The sequence below is a fragment of the Zeus faber genome, assembly GCF_960531495.2.
Source record: "Zeus faber genome assembly, chromosome: 17".
NCBI lineage: Eukaryota > Metazoa > Chordata > Actinopteri > Zeiformes > Zeidae > Zeus > Zeus faber.
The window spans coordinates 28,389,821-28,404,639 of NC_137204.1; the positions used below are offsets into that span (position 1 = coordinate 28,389,821).

General features: G+C 44.7%; 2 protein-coding genes across 2 annotated transcripts; both read left to right on the forward strand.

Moving 5' to 3' along the window:
* Window positions 1–837: 837 nt before the first annotated feature.
* Window positions 838–2,433, forward strand: LOC307243071 (uncharacterized protein; the record flags this gene model as incomplete). Its single annotated transcript, XM_080017721.1, has 4 exons — window positions 838–972; window positions 1,903–1,997; window positions 2,110–2,226; window positions 2,316–2,433. 4 exons carry the CDS (start codon window positions 838–840, stop codon window positions 2,431–2,433), a joined length of 465 nt encoding a protein of 154 aa, XP_079873847.1.
* A 1,175-nt stretch (window positions 2,434–3,608) lies between these two features.
* LOC307243479 (NLR family CARD domain-containing protein 3-like) lies at window positions 3,609–10,216 on the forward strand. Its single transcript, XM_080018304.1, has 6 exons — window positions 3,609–3,766; window positions 5,144–6,947; window positions 7,075–7,248; window positions 8,605–8,778; window positions 8,997–9,043; window positions 9,292–10,216. Exons 1-6 carry the CDS (start codon window positions 3,730–3,732, stop codon window positions 9,819–9,821), a joined length of 2,766 nt encoding a protein of 921 aa, XP_079874430.1. The 5' UTR covers window positions 3,609–3,729; the 3' UTR covers window positions 9,822–10,216.
* The last annotated feature ends 4,603 nt before the right edge of the window (window positions 10,217–14,819 follow it).

Sequence of the window (14,819 nt, forward strand, 5' to 3'; positions counted from 1 at the left end):
AGCAAACTGGAGGACAGCCAGCCCACACACCTCATCCCAGTAGGTCACATGACCCTCATCCCAGCAGGTCACCCTCTCCGTGCGCCCTGTTCCTCTTTTTTAGTTGTTTCATTTGGAGTAACGGGGCGTGAGTAGGGATGGGTATCGTTATGGTTTTAACAGTTCTACTACTCTTACCGATACTGCTTATTGATCCGGTATCGGGATGCCACACTGAGGCATTTTTCCCACTGGTTGATGAAGTCACTGACAACACCGGGTTTTAATTGGCTTGACTCATCCTCTTTGTACCGTACAATAACCCCACCCGAGTCTCTCCGTGTGTGGTGTTTCTCTGCTTGAGGGATGGCTGTAAGGTTTCTGCGTATCCTGGGGGACGGTGGGTGTCTGTGTCCTGCCAGCACCATGTTTCAAGCACAACCACAAGGTCACGTCCTTCCATACATGCAATAAACTCTGGGTTTGAACTTTGTTCCAAAACCTGAGGAGTACAACCCTTGAATGGTCCTTGAGCTGATGAAGAAAGATTGAACTTCCTTCATATCTTGTAGAACATAGATCTATGTACAATGACAAGGAAACAAATGAGGGGAATTATGATCAGGCAGTAAGGTTTACTCTTTGTTTTTATTTGAATAATGCTGCTGTGTGTGTGTGTGTGTGTGTCTCGTCGTACCTGCTCACTGAGCTTTAGAGGTGGAGCCAGATCTCCACCTGCCGCTCAGTCCGTCTGCACTCGCTGATGTGGGAGTTGGTTCCCGGTTCCAGGTTGGACCGGTTTGACTTCACACTCATGTGACGACGCTTGAGAAGGAAAGTTTTACTGAGGAGGAACAAATGAACACAAGCAGCCAGGACGGACTGTGGAGGAACAGCAGCGTCTTCTCTCCACACATGAAGAAGGTCAAATGTCTCAGTGGATTGAAGGGACTGGAAGCCACCAGGGAACAGTGGACGTATGAAGGAACACAGGTAGGAACACAGCTCCCGACACCATATTTGTATGAGCTCATGTATTTTTGAAGAAAGCTAGAATGTGACGTTGGTTCTTGTTGATCATTTACCTTCTATTTGAAGAGCTTCCACAGGTTGGACTGAAAAACATTTGATCTGCATCCGCTTCATGTAGAACACCAGGTCGGAGAAGGGAAGGAGCTTAGTTTCAAGCTTTATATGGAGAAATACATGTACCTGTCTTACTGCTTATGCCTCACCTAAGATATACCTGTCTATCTGCCTGTCTTACTGCTTACATACCTGCCTTACTGCTTATGCCTCACCTAAGATATACCTGTCTATCTGCCTGTCTTACTGGAAGGGGTGAGATTTAGGGGAAATGGAAGACAATGTGGTGTTGCAGGAAGTCATTCCTTTCTAACTTGTAGAGAATAGAATGGAACGTTTGAGAAAAAAGAAACATCAACACAAGCCAGAGAATCTCAAAGCAGAGATGATAGACCAGCGAGAGAGAGACGGAGCCACTTCATGGAGCGGGAGAGAGAGACCACCACATGGTCACATGAGCCAAGGTCAAGAAAAGTGTGTTTCTGTTTGGACACAATGGATGAACGGTGACTTCTTGGAGACTGTAAATCCTTCCAGTTTGAGTTCAATGCTCTGAAACTGGAGGAGTGATGATCAACATTCATCCCTCATTCAATGTGATCAGTGAAAGGTGCTGTTCGCTGCATCTGATTGGGTAGAAATACAGAGCTTGTTCTGATGACTGAGAGATGCAGGTGTTGTTGTTATTGGTTTGAAGTGCAACGTGTGTTGTGATGAGTGACATGCAGAGCTTGTTGTAAACTCTTTCTGTTTAAATCTTGTCGCCCAACCTGTTTGGCCCGCGGGCCGGAACACTGTGACATCATCATGACATCATCTGAATTTAAATGTCTGCAGTCGACCATGAATGTGTGTGAGGAAAGAGAGGAGGGGCGTCCCACCTCTAAAACAACTCTGTCTGGGGAACATGGCGGCCCGAGCAAAGCCAAGAGGTAAGATGAGGATCTCTGAGCGTCTGGGACTGTTGTCCATCCCAGAGCTCGGCAGTGATGTCACTGCACCTTCATGAGTCTGAGGAAAAGCTCTGTGTGTGTTGTGTTGAAGCCCAGAGCAGCAGGAGAGTCCAGAGGCTCCTGCCCCCAGTGGGGTCTCCTTCAAGAGTGACCGCTCTATGGATCCACCTTTAAAGTTTAAAGATGGAGATCAGTGTACGGAGCAGAGGTGAGGATTTATCAAATAGTTGATCAAATAAAACAGCTAAACATCCTCAAATCCTAACGTCCAGATGCTGCTTATTGTTCATCTGGTAGATTCCATCAGGAGAGAGCAGACTGTCCTGAACCCAGCTGTGTCTCCATGAAGAGTGACTGGTCTATGGAACATCCTATTGGTTTCAAAGATGGCCGCCCCTCCAGGGAGAAGAGGTAGGACTTTGAAACAGAAGATGGAAACAGAGGAGATGGTTGTTATCATTCTCTACTGAGCAGAGGGAACAAGTCAGGAGCAAATGAATTGTTCAGAACCAGCGTTAAAGCACAACGTCAGTGACAGGGAGGGCTTTTGTTGGCACTTTTTAAATGGTTGTGTACATCCATGTAGGTAGGTATAAAATATAGAAATGACTACTTCAACTTTAAAAGAACGTATAGTGCACTGAATTCAAGCTTCCAGTGATATTGGATATTGATATCAACTGCTGCAACCATGGCAACCTGTCCTGATGCATTGTGGGACATGTCCTTTAAAATGACTCATCCCGTCTGTTGCTTTTTTATGATCAATTGTAGTTTTAGTTGTATTAATGTCTTGTACTTATTATGGTATATTTCCATTTGTTAAAATGTTGAATTCTGTCTTTAAATATATCTCTATTTGTGTGGAACGATCCAAATGTGTCAAATAAAAAGGTGTGGCTGGGGCTGCACCAGTGACCCCTCCAAACTTGAACTTGTCCGTCAGTTTTGAAGAACACGATTGGTGAATACCGCCTTGTTTTCATTGATGGGAGTGCAACTGAGCAAACAACTGTGTTGATTGTGAACCACAGTGAAATGGAGAGGAAAAGAAAGGTGAGAACAGCCAAGCATAGCACCGTATCTAAGGAGGTGGAGTGTGAATATGTATTTGGGAACAGTACTCGTGTGGTGGGTCGCTCTGTGAGTCAAAGTCCCGGCTCCTTGTTCAGTCCCATCAGAACCTTCAAACTCTGTCACATCCAAGAGTGTTTTTACTACAAGACACCACCTCTAACTGTGTGTGTGTGTGTGTGTGTGTGTGTGTGTGTGTGTGTGTGTGTGTGTTTGTGTTCTCCACAGAGACCAGCAGAGGTCAGAGGTCACCAGTGCTCAGTCTGGGCAGCAGCATCAAACAGACCTGGACTCCTTATTCCTGGTGTGTAAATGTCCAACAAGCTCCAAATGACATGAAGCAGCATGTGTTGTGGTGCTGATGGTCTCCATGCTTCCTCTTCACACCAGTGGGATGTGAATCCAGGACAGTAAAGTTCTCACTGATGTTCTTCTGTTCCAGCTGCTGGAGGACAACATGGTCACCTTTGTGAAGGAGGAGCTGAAGAGGCTCCGGAAGGTTCTGAGTCCAGATGAGCCACGATGCTCAGAGAGGCAGAGGGAGGAAGAGGATGATGAGGTGGACGCTGAGGAAGAGGAGCAGAGGAGGAGCGCCAGAGAGGGAGTTGTGAACATCACACTGCACTTCCTGAGGAGGATGAAGCAGGAGGATGTGGCTGACTCTCTGCAGAGCAGTAAGAGACTGTGCTTCACACATTTAAAGGAACATTCCACTCTGGTTCTCTGCTTGATTATGCAACTGTTTCTGAGAAGACAATGAGAGCTCCACATGTAGAGTTCAGAGATACATCCAGGAGACGGTCGCTAGGAGACGGTCGCTAGGAGACGGTCGCTAGGAGACGGTCGCTGGGAGACGGTCACTAGGAGATGGTCGCTAGGAGAAGGTCGCTAGCAGACAGTGGGGGAGTAAAGAGACAATCACTGGGAGACAGTCGCTAGGAGACGGTCGCTAGAAGACAGTCGCTACGAGACAGTCGCTCAGAGACCGTTGCTATGACATATTTGGCGAGTAAGGAGACAGTCGCTAGGAGACCGTTGCTAGAAGCTAGTCGCTAGGAGACAGTCGCTAGGAGACAGTCGCGAGTAGACAGTCGGGGAGTAAGGTGACAGTTGCTAGGATACAGTCACGAGGATACAGTCGCTAGGAGACAGTTGCAAGGAGACAGTCGCGAGGAGACAGTGCGGAGTAAGGACACAGTCGCAAGGACACAGTCGCTTTGAGACAGTTGCAAGGAGACAGTCGCTAGGAGTCAGTGGGGAGTAAGGACACAGTCGCGAGGACACATTCGCTAGTAGACAGTCGCAAGTAGACAGTCGGGGAGTAAGGTGACAGTCGCTAGGAGACAGTCGCTAGGATACAGTCACAAGGATACAGTCGCTAGGAGAGGGTTGCAAGGAGACAGTCGCTAGGAGACAGTGGGGAGTAAGGACACAGTCGCGAGAACACAGTGGCTAGGATACAGTCGCTAGGAGACAGTTGCAAGGAGACAGTGGGGAGTAAGGAGACAGTATAGGGGCTGGGAATCACTCTATGGCTGAGTCTAGGAACTCGGAGTTTCATGTTGTTTCCCGTGGAATAATATATAATCAATACTGAAGCAACAAATTAGGTGTTTACTTTTTGAGACTGCTAGTAGTACCATTTAAATGGGAGATTTATAGTGGTACTAGTACCTGTTTAATGGGAGATTTATAGTAGTATAAGTTCCTTTTTAATGGGAGATTTATAGTAGCACTAATACCTTTTTAATGGGATATTTCTACACCTCGGTATCAGAGTAGAATGGTGTGCTACTAATAAGCCATAAAGCTACATGTTGGTTGTCATGGTGGAACATGTTCATATGAGTAAAGCTGCAGATTTATAAGCAGCTGCACAGTTAACCTCCACATCACACACATCCAGTCAGTCAGTCTGCTTGTTCCAACTGTGATGAGCTAAATACACAACATGGGTTTGTGAGTTGCACACGTTGAGCAGGAAATATTGACATGACCCTCATTGACCTTAACATCTACTCATTGATGTTCTCTGTTGTTTGTTCATTCAGTGATTCTTGCTCTTGTCTGCCGACGTCAACTGAAGTCTCATCTGAAGGAGAAGTTCCAGTGTTTGTTTGAGGGAATCGCTAAAGCAGGACAAGCAACACTTCTGAAGCAGATGTACACAGAGCTCTACATCACAGAGGGAGGGGGTGAGGAGGTCAACCAGGAACATGAGGTCAGACTGATTGAAGCAGCTTCCAGGAAAACAGTGACAGAAGAAACAGTCATCAAATGTCAAGACATCTTTAAACCCTTACCTGGACAAGATCAACCAATCAGAACACTGATGACAACGGGCGTGGCCGGCATTGGTAAAACAGTGTTAACACACAAGTTCACTCTGGACTGGGCTGAAGACAACGCCAACCAGGACATACACTTCACATTTCCATTCACCTTCAGAGAGCTGAACTTGCTGAAAGGGAAACAGTTCAGTTTGGTGGAACTTGTTCATCACTTCTTTCTTGAAACCAAAGAATCAGGAATCTGCAGCTACGACAACTTCCAAGTTGTGTTCATCTTGGACGGTCTGGATGAGTGTCGACTTCCTCTGGACTTCCAGAACAATGAGACGTGGACTGATGTCACAGCGTCCACCTCAGTGGACGTTCTGCTGACAAACCTCATCCGGGGCAACCTGCTTCCCTCCGCTCGCCTCTGGATAACCACACGACCTGCAGCGGCCAATCAGATCCCTCCTGAGTGTGTGGACATGCTGACAGAGGTGAGAGGCTTCAGCGACCCACAGAAGGAGGAATACTTCAGGAAGAGATTCAGAGAGGAGGAGCAGGCTGACGCCATCATCTCAAACATCAAGGCATCACGCAGCCTCCACATCATGTGTCACATCCCAGTCTTCTGTTGGATCACTGCTACAGTTCTTGATCACGTCCTGACAACAGCCCAGGGAGGAGAGATGCCCAAGACCCTGACTGAGATGTACATCCACTTCCTGCTGGTTCAGTCCATACAGGGGAACGTCAAGTATTGTGGAGGATCTGGGACGGATCCACGCTGGAATACAGAGAGCAAGGAGATCATTCTGTCCCTGGGAAAACTGGCCATTGAGCAGCTGGAGAAAGGAAACCTGATCTTCTATGAAGCAGACCTGGCAGAGTGTGGCATTGATGTCAGAGCAGCCTCAGTGTACTCAGGAGTCTTCACCCAGATCTTTAAAGAGGAGTGTGGGCTTTACCAGGACAAGGTGTTCTGCTTTGTCCATCTGAGCATCCAGGAGTTTCTGGCTGCTGTTTATGTCTTTATGAAGTTCACCAGCACCGGTGTCAATCTGCTGTCAGAACCACAACCAACATCAAAGTTCCCTCAGCTTTTTATAAAGAAACCTGACTTTCAATCCCTCTACCAGAGTGCTGTGGACAAGGCCTTGCAGAGTGTCAACGGACACCTGGACTTGTTCCTTCGCTTCCTATCGGGCCTTTCACTAGAGACCAATCAGCTGCTCCTACGAGGCCTGCTGGAAACGACAGGAAGTACCTCAGTGACCAATCAGAAAACAGTGCTTTACATCAAGAAGAAGTTCAGTGAGAATCTCTCTCCAGAAAGAAGCATCAACCTGTTCCACTGTCTGAATGAGCTGAATGACCGTTCTCTAGTGGAGCAGATCCAACATCACCTGAGATCAGGACGTCTCTCCAGAGAGAAGCTCTCCCCTGCTCAGTGGTCAGCTCTGCTCTTCATCTTACTGTCATCAGAAGAGGAGCTGGAAGTGTTTGACCTGAAGAAATACTCTGCTTCAGAGGAGGCTCTTCTGAGGCTGCTGCCCGTGGTCAAAGCCTCCAAAACATCTCTGTAGGTGCACAGATAACATACGTATATTAACTGTACACTGTTTGAAATCTGATGAGATATTTGAAGTAAATATCTGTGTATATCTAATATCAAACTATGTATTTATCTGTGTCATGTTGATGTGCAGGCTGAGTGGCTGTAATCTGTCAGAGAGAAGCTGTGAAGCTCTGGCCTCAGTTCTCAGCTCCAACTCCTCTCGTCTGAGAGAGCTGGACCTGAGCAACAATGATCTGCAGGATTCAGGAGTGAAGCTGCTCTCTGCTGGACTGGGGAGTCCACACTGTGCACTGGACACTCTCAGGTCAGTGTTACTCAACCTTGACCTCAATATTTCAGTCATATTGTGTTTTGTATACAACTGTAGATAACTATGTCAATATACACTATAAAATATTACATACGTATAATATATACACTTTATTATTATAAATATAACATTAATGAAAATAATACTCATATCAGGGTAATCATTATTAGTTAAAACTATTTGTTTCTTCCATATCTCTTAGACAGCTCGTACAGTTCAACCACAGCCTTTTTCCAAACAATGTCATTGAACAACGTTCCAAAGAGTCACAACTTCCATCACAGTTACAGCCTCATACACCTTTACATCCTCACATTCAAAGGACAGTTAGATGACGACCCCCCCAACCCTCAATTAAGGATCAGGAAAAAATTCCCAGAATCCCAAACACAAACATAAAGGAACCTTGAGAAGGGACTTGAGAGAGGGATCCTCCTTCCAGGATGGCTAGGAGAGCAATAGGTGCAGAGTGAGGAAGAGAGACATGGAATTAAGAACAGCAAAACACACAATGTCAAAACTACCAATTATACATGAGAATATATTGGAAAGAGACGTGAAAGTGGAATAAAACAAAGGTGTCGTGGTTATTTTAAATGGTTAATTTCCCATGAAATGTTCTTATAATAACCACTGTGGTGCTGAATGGGGGATTTGTCTTCATGCAACATGTTCATTGTAACCCAAAAACAACTCCAATGAGCTGAATGTCCAGAGTAGTTCAAAAAATAAAGGTAATCAATGCTTTTGTTCCACAGCCAAGATTGTGAAACAAAATAAGTCTATAATTCAAACCAAGGAGCTCTGAGTATCTGTATGTGTGTGTGCTCACTGCTCCCAGTGCAGCCACACCTGAACTGAAATGAGTTCAGGTGTGTTCCTTAGTTCCTCCAGTAGCCTGCAGAGGGACCCACCTCACAGTGTCATTAGTACATGCATACACATGGTCAATATACTACCATCTGACTGATTACTAGTTTTTACTCTTAAGTCAAATACATTCAGTGTAGGTAAGAGCCTAACAATGTATTAGTAAAATTTCTGGCTCTTACAAAAGGACTCAACATAATGTGAAGCTGCATAATCCAGGTGTTCTGAAGCCAAATCATAGAACCATGAGTCCATTCTCACAATCATGTCTTTGTAGATGAATTATTATAAGTTCCTAGCGTGTGTGTGTGTGTGTGTGTGTGTGTGTGTGTGTGTGTGTGTGTGTGTGTGTGTGTGTGTGTGTGTGCAGGCTGGCTCACATCAATATTCCATCTCTTGAACTTGTGTTAAGTGTCAGTGTCTGTTGCCGTAGCAACCGTCTTCCTGATGTTGACACCTGATGCTTCATGTGGTTTGCAGCTTGTCAGGCTGTCTGCTCACACAGGAGGGCGTGGCTTCTCTGGCCTCAGCTCTGAGCTCCAACCCGTCCCATCTGAGAGAGCTGGACCTGAGCTACAACCACCCAGGAGAGGCAGGAGTGAGGCTGCTCTCTGCTGGCCTGGAGGAGCCACGCTGGAGACTGGACACTCTCAGGTATGAAGAGACCAGCTGACACTCCCTGACAAGCTCTTCTACAAGGAGGACGCTCTACAACCATGTGGTCAATCATACTGGGATGCTGGGGAACATGCTTTGTTGTTAGACAGCACATATGACCGATGCATGATGGGAAACCATGGATACGGAAGCTTCTTAATGTCCGTGTTTCCCTGATCTCAGAGAACGTTCTGCTCTGACTGTGTTCTTCCCAGGGTGGAGCAGGGTGGAGCGTGGAGGCTGAAACCAGGAGTGAGGAAGTGTAAGTGTCTGTTTAGTTTGATTCATTACTATTTATCAACTATTTAGATGGAAAGTCCATCCACACAGCAGTACGGGACGTCCATCCATTCACATCCTACTAAGAATGAAGATGATGGTGGACATCATGTGTCTTCATCACACTGCTGATAAATGGACAATCTGTCTGTTGATCAATCCACAATATATGAACCAAACAGGGATGTTAGATTATAAACTGTTGCTGTTTTGTGTCTTGTTCTCCACCAGATGCTGTTAAACTCACACTGGACCCAAACACAGCAAACAGACAACTCTGTCTGTCCGACAACAACAGGAAGGTGATGATGGTTGAAGAGGACCAGCCACATCCTGATCACACAGACAGATTTGACTTCTTGAGACAGGTGTTGTGTAGAGAAGGTCTGACTGGACGCTGCTACTGGGAGGTAGAGTGGAAAGGAGGGGTTGATATAGGAATGACATACAGAGGAATCACAAGGAAAGGAAGGAGTGATGACTGCTGTCTTGGATCTAATGACAAGTACTGGATTCTGTCTTGTTCTAATGATGGTTACTGTGTCTGCTACAATAACAGTAGAACAGTCATAAATCTCCCTCCGTCCTCTGGTCCTCAAAGAGTAGGAGTGTATGTGGACTGGTCTGCTGGCACTCTGTCCTTCTACTCAGTTTCCTCTGACACACTGAGACACCTCCACACCTTCTACACCACATTCACTCAACCCCTCCACCCGGCTTTTAGGTTGTGGTGGTCTGGTTCCTCAGTGTCTCTGTTATAGGTGGAGGAGGTGTAGTATCCTCTCTCTAAAAGCTGAACTGAATATTCAGTGTTTTTATCACATAGTTTATAAACACTGTATGTAATTGCCTTTCCATGCTGTGGTACATTCATGTACATGACATGTTTTTATAGTAATTATTCCTTCATCTGTGTATAACTTTACTGTCAAAATAAGTGTTGGAGTCATGTTGATGTTTGTCAACCTGCTGTTGTTCAGTCTTCTGCATGTTACTGTTATTTCATAACTCTCTAGAAATGCTTTTCATGTTTTGATGGGAACATAAGACTCACTTTGTTCAAATATGTGTGATAATGAAAACTATTGAATGTGGAAGTTTGAATTTTCTTGATGTGACATCTTTAAAAACAACTTTTTAAAGTAAATTGGATGAAACAGTTGATGAGGAATCCAAGTCATCTGTTGTGTTATTGATGGAGCAGTGATGTCATTATTTACTTTACAAAATACCATGTTAGTGCTGTGTGTGTGTGTATACGTGTGTGTGTATGTATTTGTGTGTGTACGTGTGTGTGTGTGTATACGTGTGTGTGTATTTGTATGTGTGTGTATACATGTGTGTGTTATGTGTGTGCGTGTGTGTATACGTGTGTGCGTGTGTGTATTTGTGTGTGTGTGTGTGTGTGTGTGTGTGTGTGTGTATGTATTTGTGTGTGTTGCTCCCATCGACGTAGAATGAGGCGTTGTCGTCGTCGTCACGGTAACGGCGTCCGTCCGGCAGGATTGGGGACTGACCGTCGGCGTCGGCGTCGTCGCTGCTCAAGCGGCTGCAGCTTGACGACGAGGCGGACGGCGACGCCCTCGACCTCTACGTCGCCACGGAAACGCACCGCCCATCGGTCACCGTGGACGACCCCGAGAAGCACGTCTCCACCATGGAGACCTACATCGCCTACAGAGCCTCCACCGAGGTGGAGTTTGGGCTTTTGGGGCTCGTTTAGTGCTTCACGCTGAGTCTGAGAGTGAAAGGATTCAGGGAAGAACAGCGTGCAGCCAATTTACTAATAATACACCAAAACATGTATTTATCTTTGTTACATTATACTTTATTCTGTTTTTATGTTTTGAAAACTTTAAGTGTAATTGTGTGGATTCATTTGAAAGACGTTGATTTCATTAATTACAAATATTTACAAAATCATAATTCCCCCCCAAAGAATCTTGAGCTTTCTATTACACTTTTTAAAAATAGAAATCCTCCAAAATGAAGTTTACACAATAGGATACCACAGTATATGTACACGTCAAGTTTGAGAGGAATTCACTTTTGGTCCATCCATCTCACCCACAATCAGAAGAGAAGGTCAACACCAGATTCATCCCTGAACGACCAGTACTGAGATAGATGAGAGGGGATGGGCTAGCCTAGCTCCTGTCAAGTTAGGGAAATACACCTTCCAGTATCTCATGCTAACTAGCTTAGCTCAATGCATGGCCGCAGAGGGGATGGGCTAGCCTAGCTCCTGTCAAGTTAGGGAAATACACCTTCCAGTATCTCATGCTAACTAGCCTAGCTCAAGGCATGGCCGCAGAGGGGATGGGCTAGCCTAGCTCCTGTCAAGTTAGGGAAATACACCTTCCAGTATCTCATGCTAACTAGCTTAGCTCAATGCATGGCCACAGAGGGGTGGGCTAGCCTAGCTCCTGTCAAGTTAGGGAAATACACCTTCCAGTATCTCATGCTAACTAGCTTAGCTCAATGCATGGCCGCAGAGGGGTGGGCTAGCCTAGCTCCTGTCAAGTTAGGGAAATACACCTTCCAGTATCTCATGCTAACTAGCTTAGCTCAATGCATGGCCGCAGAGGGGATGGGCTAGCCTAGCTCCTGTCAAGTTAGGGAAATACACCTTCCAGTATCTCATGCTAACTAGCTTAGCTCAATGCATGGCCGCAGAGGGGATCGTTCACACCGGGCATGAACATGCGTCTTGGGCGATCTGATCACAAGTGGACAGCTCTTAGTCCGTTTGTTCACATCTTGCATTAGAATCTTTCTCCACGTGTCTCAGTCACCACGTGTGATGGGATCTCACTTCTTTGCTCTATATGCGAATCAACACGTACGTCGAACACTTGTTCCTTGAGCCATTAAAGTGTCAGAACGTGATTTCGCCAACGCAATAATTAATGTAAATGAACGGCCAAAGCAGTTTTTTCTTTTGTTATTTTGTTCTGTACTAAAACATCTGCAGTGGTTTGTGTGATATGCAGATATATATATTATCTTAGGAAGCGGTGACACTGCACAGTCTTTCTTCATTGGTAGTTTTCCCAAAATACTTCAGAGGAACTTAAACCAATCGAGAGGATTCAGCACTTTCCAAAATAAAACTCCAGGTTCTTTTCTTTGACTTTATCGGACCCGGAAAGATCTGGTCCGTAATGGTGTGTATTTGGTACTGCGTCGGCATTATTATAGGGTCCGATTTATTTACTCATTTATTTATTTGTCAGGACTTTTCTACTTCAAAAATGGTCGTTACACATCATCATTACCAGAAATACGTAAGTTCAAATGAGCACATAATAAATAGTAACATTCTTTATATGATCGTACAATAATTACATCACATTACAATCATTTTCGTGTGTTTACATACTGCCAAGATAGCAATGAAGTTGTGGTGTGAGATGGAACTGTGTTGGTTGCTCAGTAAGTCTCACGAGCAGCTGACGGAGGGGATTCTTTTTGGGTTCCGTTCCTGGCTTTGCAGTGCTTCAAGCTGCAGTGCATCTTGGGGACTTGAATTAAGATGCATCCAAAATGGAATGTTTATTTTCTGAATGTTTATTATGAATGGATATCGACCTAATTCCGCCCTGATGCATTGGTGGCTGTTTTTCTTTGTATGTTCAATGTACTTCTGCAGAATGTGTCGTGCAGGGTCTCTATAGGACGCTTGTCCATCTAGTGAAGTGGTGCTGACGGAGTGGACCCCACACTTCACTTCCATACAGGGCTATCGGTTCCATTATACTATCAAATATTTTGTTCCAGATTCTGGTTGGTTTGTCTGTTTGGTGAAAGTTTCTTCTAATTGCATTAAAGGCTCTGCAGGCCTTCTCTTTCAGTGCATTCACCGCCAGAGCAAAGTTTCCAGAGGCACCGAGGTCTTCATAGGACAGGACGTGTTCTCGTGCGGTGTTTCCGAGGTTGAACGTGTGTCTGTTTTGCTGAGATCTGGGCTTTTTCTGGAACATCATTATTTTGTTGCTTCTTTAAGTTTACTGTCAGGGCCCAGTTGTGACAGTATTGCTCCAGCAGATCCAGATGCTGCTGCAGACTCTGCTCTGTGGCTGACAGCAGCACCAGGTCGTCTGCATAGAGCAGGAATTTCACCTCCTTGTTGTTTAGGGTGTGGCCTGCAGGGCTGCACATTGTTCCAACCACACGGCTAGCTCTTTAACGTAGACGTTGAAGAGGGTTGGAGAGAAGTTACATCCCTGGTGAACACCTTGCCCTTGAGTGAAGAACTTGCTTCTTTTTTTGACAATTTCTATTCCGCACTTATTTTTTATATACATTGATTGAATGATGTCATCAACTTTACCCCCTATACCGCTTGAGAGAATCTAACAGTATAATCCCTCTTGTCAGATTGAATCAAAGCCTTTCTGAAAGTCGATAAATAATGCTAAAATCTATTGTTTTTTTGGGGGGGGGGGGTGTTGATCGATGAGGGCGTGTAGTGTGTAAACATGATCAGTAGTGCGGTGATTTGGGAGGAAGCCAATTTGTCCTTTACTCAGGACGTTGTGTTCCATAAGGAAGAGCAGCGTTCAGGCATTGATAACCTTCCCCACGTCACTGCTCACACAGATGCTTCGCTAGTTGTTGGCTCCAGTTTGTCTCCTGGAGCCAACAAGGAGACAGGTGTGTTGGGGAAATAAGCCCCCGACTCCAGATCCCGCGGAAGCAGCCTGAAGGAGCAGGTTGAACAGTTGACTGTCGGGACCGCATGGCTTTCCTGATTTGAGCATTTTAATGTTGTCTCCTCATTCTTTTACTGTCATTTGGTAATCAAGCGGTTTCTGATCGTTCTTGATCATTGTTTCGAATTTTCTTCATTTTTCTGGTATTTGTTTCTGATTGGAGGTCAGACTGTTCAGTGATATTTCTTCATACAGCTTTTCAAAATGCTTCCTCTGACACACTGAGACACCTCCACACCTTCCACACCACATTCACTCAACCACTCCACCCTGCTTTTAGGTTTTGTCCTGGTTCCTCCGTGTTAGGGTTAGGGTTAGTGAACTGAATATTCAGTGTTTTTATCACATAGTTTATAAACACTGTACGTAATTGCCTTTCCATGTCTTGTATTGATGATGTAAAATGGGAAAAACACGGTTAGTTTTAAAGTGTTGCATATGATCGACCCAGTAAACTCCTTTATTACCAAACGTACAAATGTTTCAAGTGTCTGTACATGTTGTGGACAGGAAGAGGAAACGGTCAAATATTACTTTTTTGACTGTAAGATAATTAGAACATTTTGGAAAGATTTGGCATTGCATATTTTCAGTTTTGTAGATCATAACAGCACATTAACTTTCTCATCCTATGGCTAACTTTTATATTTCTTAACAAAGATTTGCTAAATCCTTTCCATGTTTACAACATTTTCGATGTGCGCTTCATTATGGAGTCTCTAAAATCAATAGAAAACCAAAAAGGTCAATAAATGTTTAACCGCTTTGTTTAAATATTTGGTGAAATTCCAACAAATACCCTACAGTATATATTTTATTTTTGGTTTTTGTAATTATTCCTTGCCTTTGTTAAAGTTTTTGATATCAACCATGATTTATTTCTGTTTCATCAATCTTCCCTTCAATTTGTGTTGATATTGTTCAATCCAGTTTCATTTTTCTCCCGTGCATTGTTTTGCTGTTCTTGCATTGTTATAATAAATATAGCTGCAGGCAGCAATACACGGGGTCCAGTTTAGTCGTGTAATTACTTTACATCACAAT

Coding starts and splice junctions, on each gene's coding strand:
- LOC307243479 (XM_080018304.1), top strand. CDS start 3,730: ATGAAGCAGGAGGATGTGGCTGACTCTCTGCAGAGCA. Junction 3,767..5,143: donor GGCTGACTCTCTGCAGAGCA/GTAAGAGACTGT, acceptor TTGTTCATTCAG/TGATTCTTGCTCTTGTCTGC. Junction 6,948..7,074: donor AAAGCCTCCAAAACATCTCT/GTAGGTGCACAG, acceptor GTTGATGTGCAG/GCTGAGTGGCTGTAATCTGT.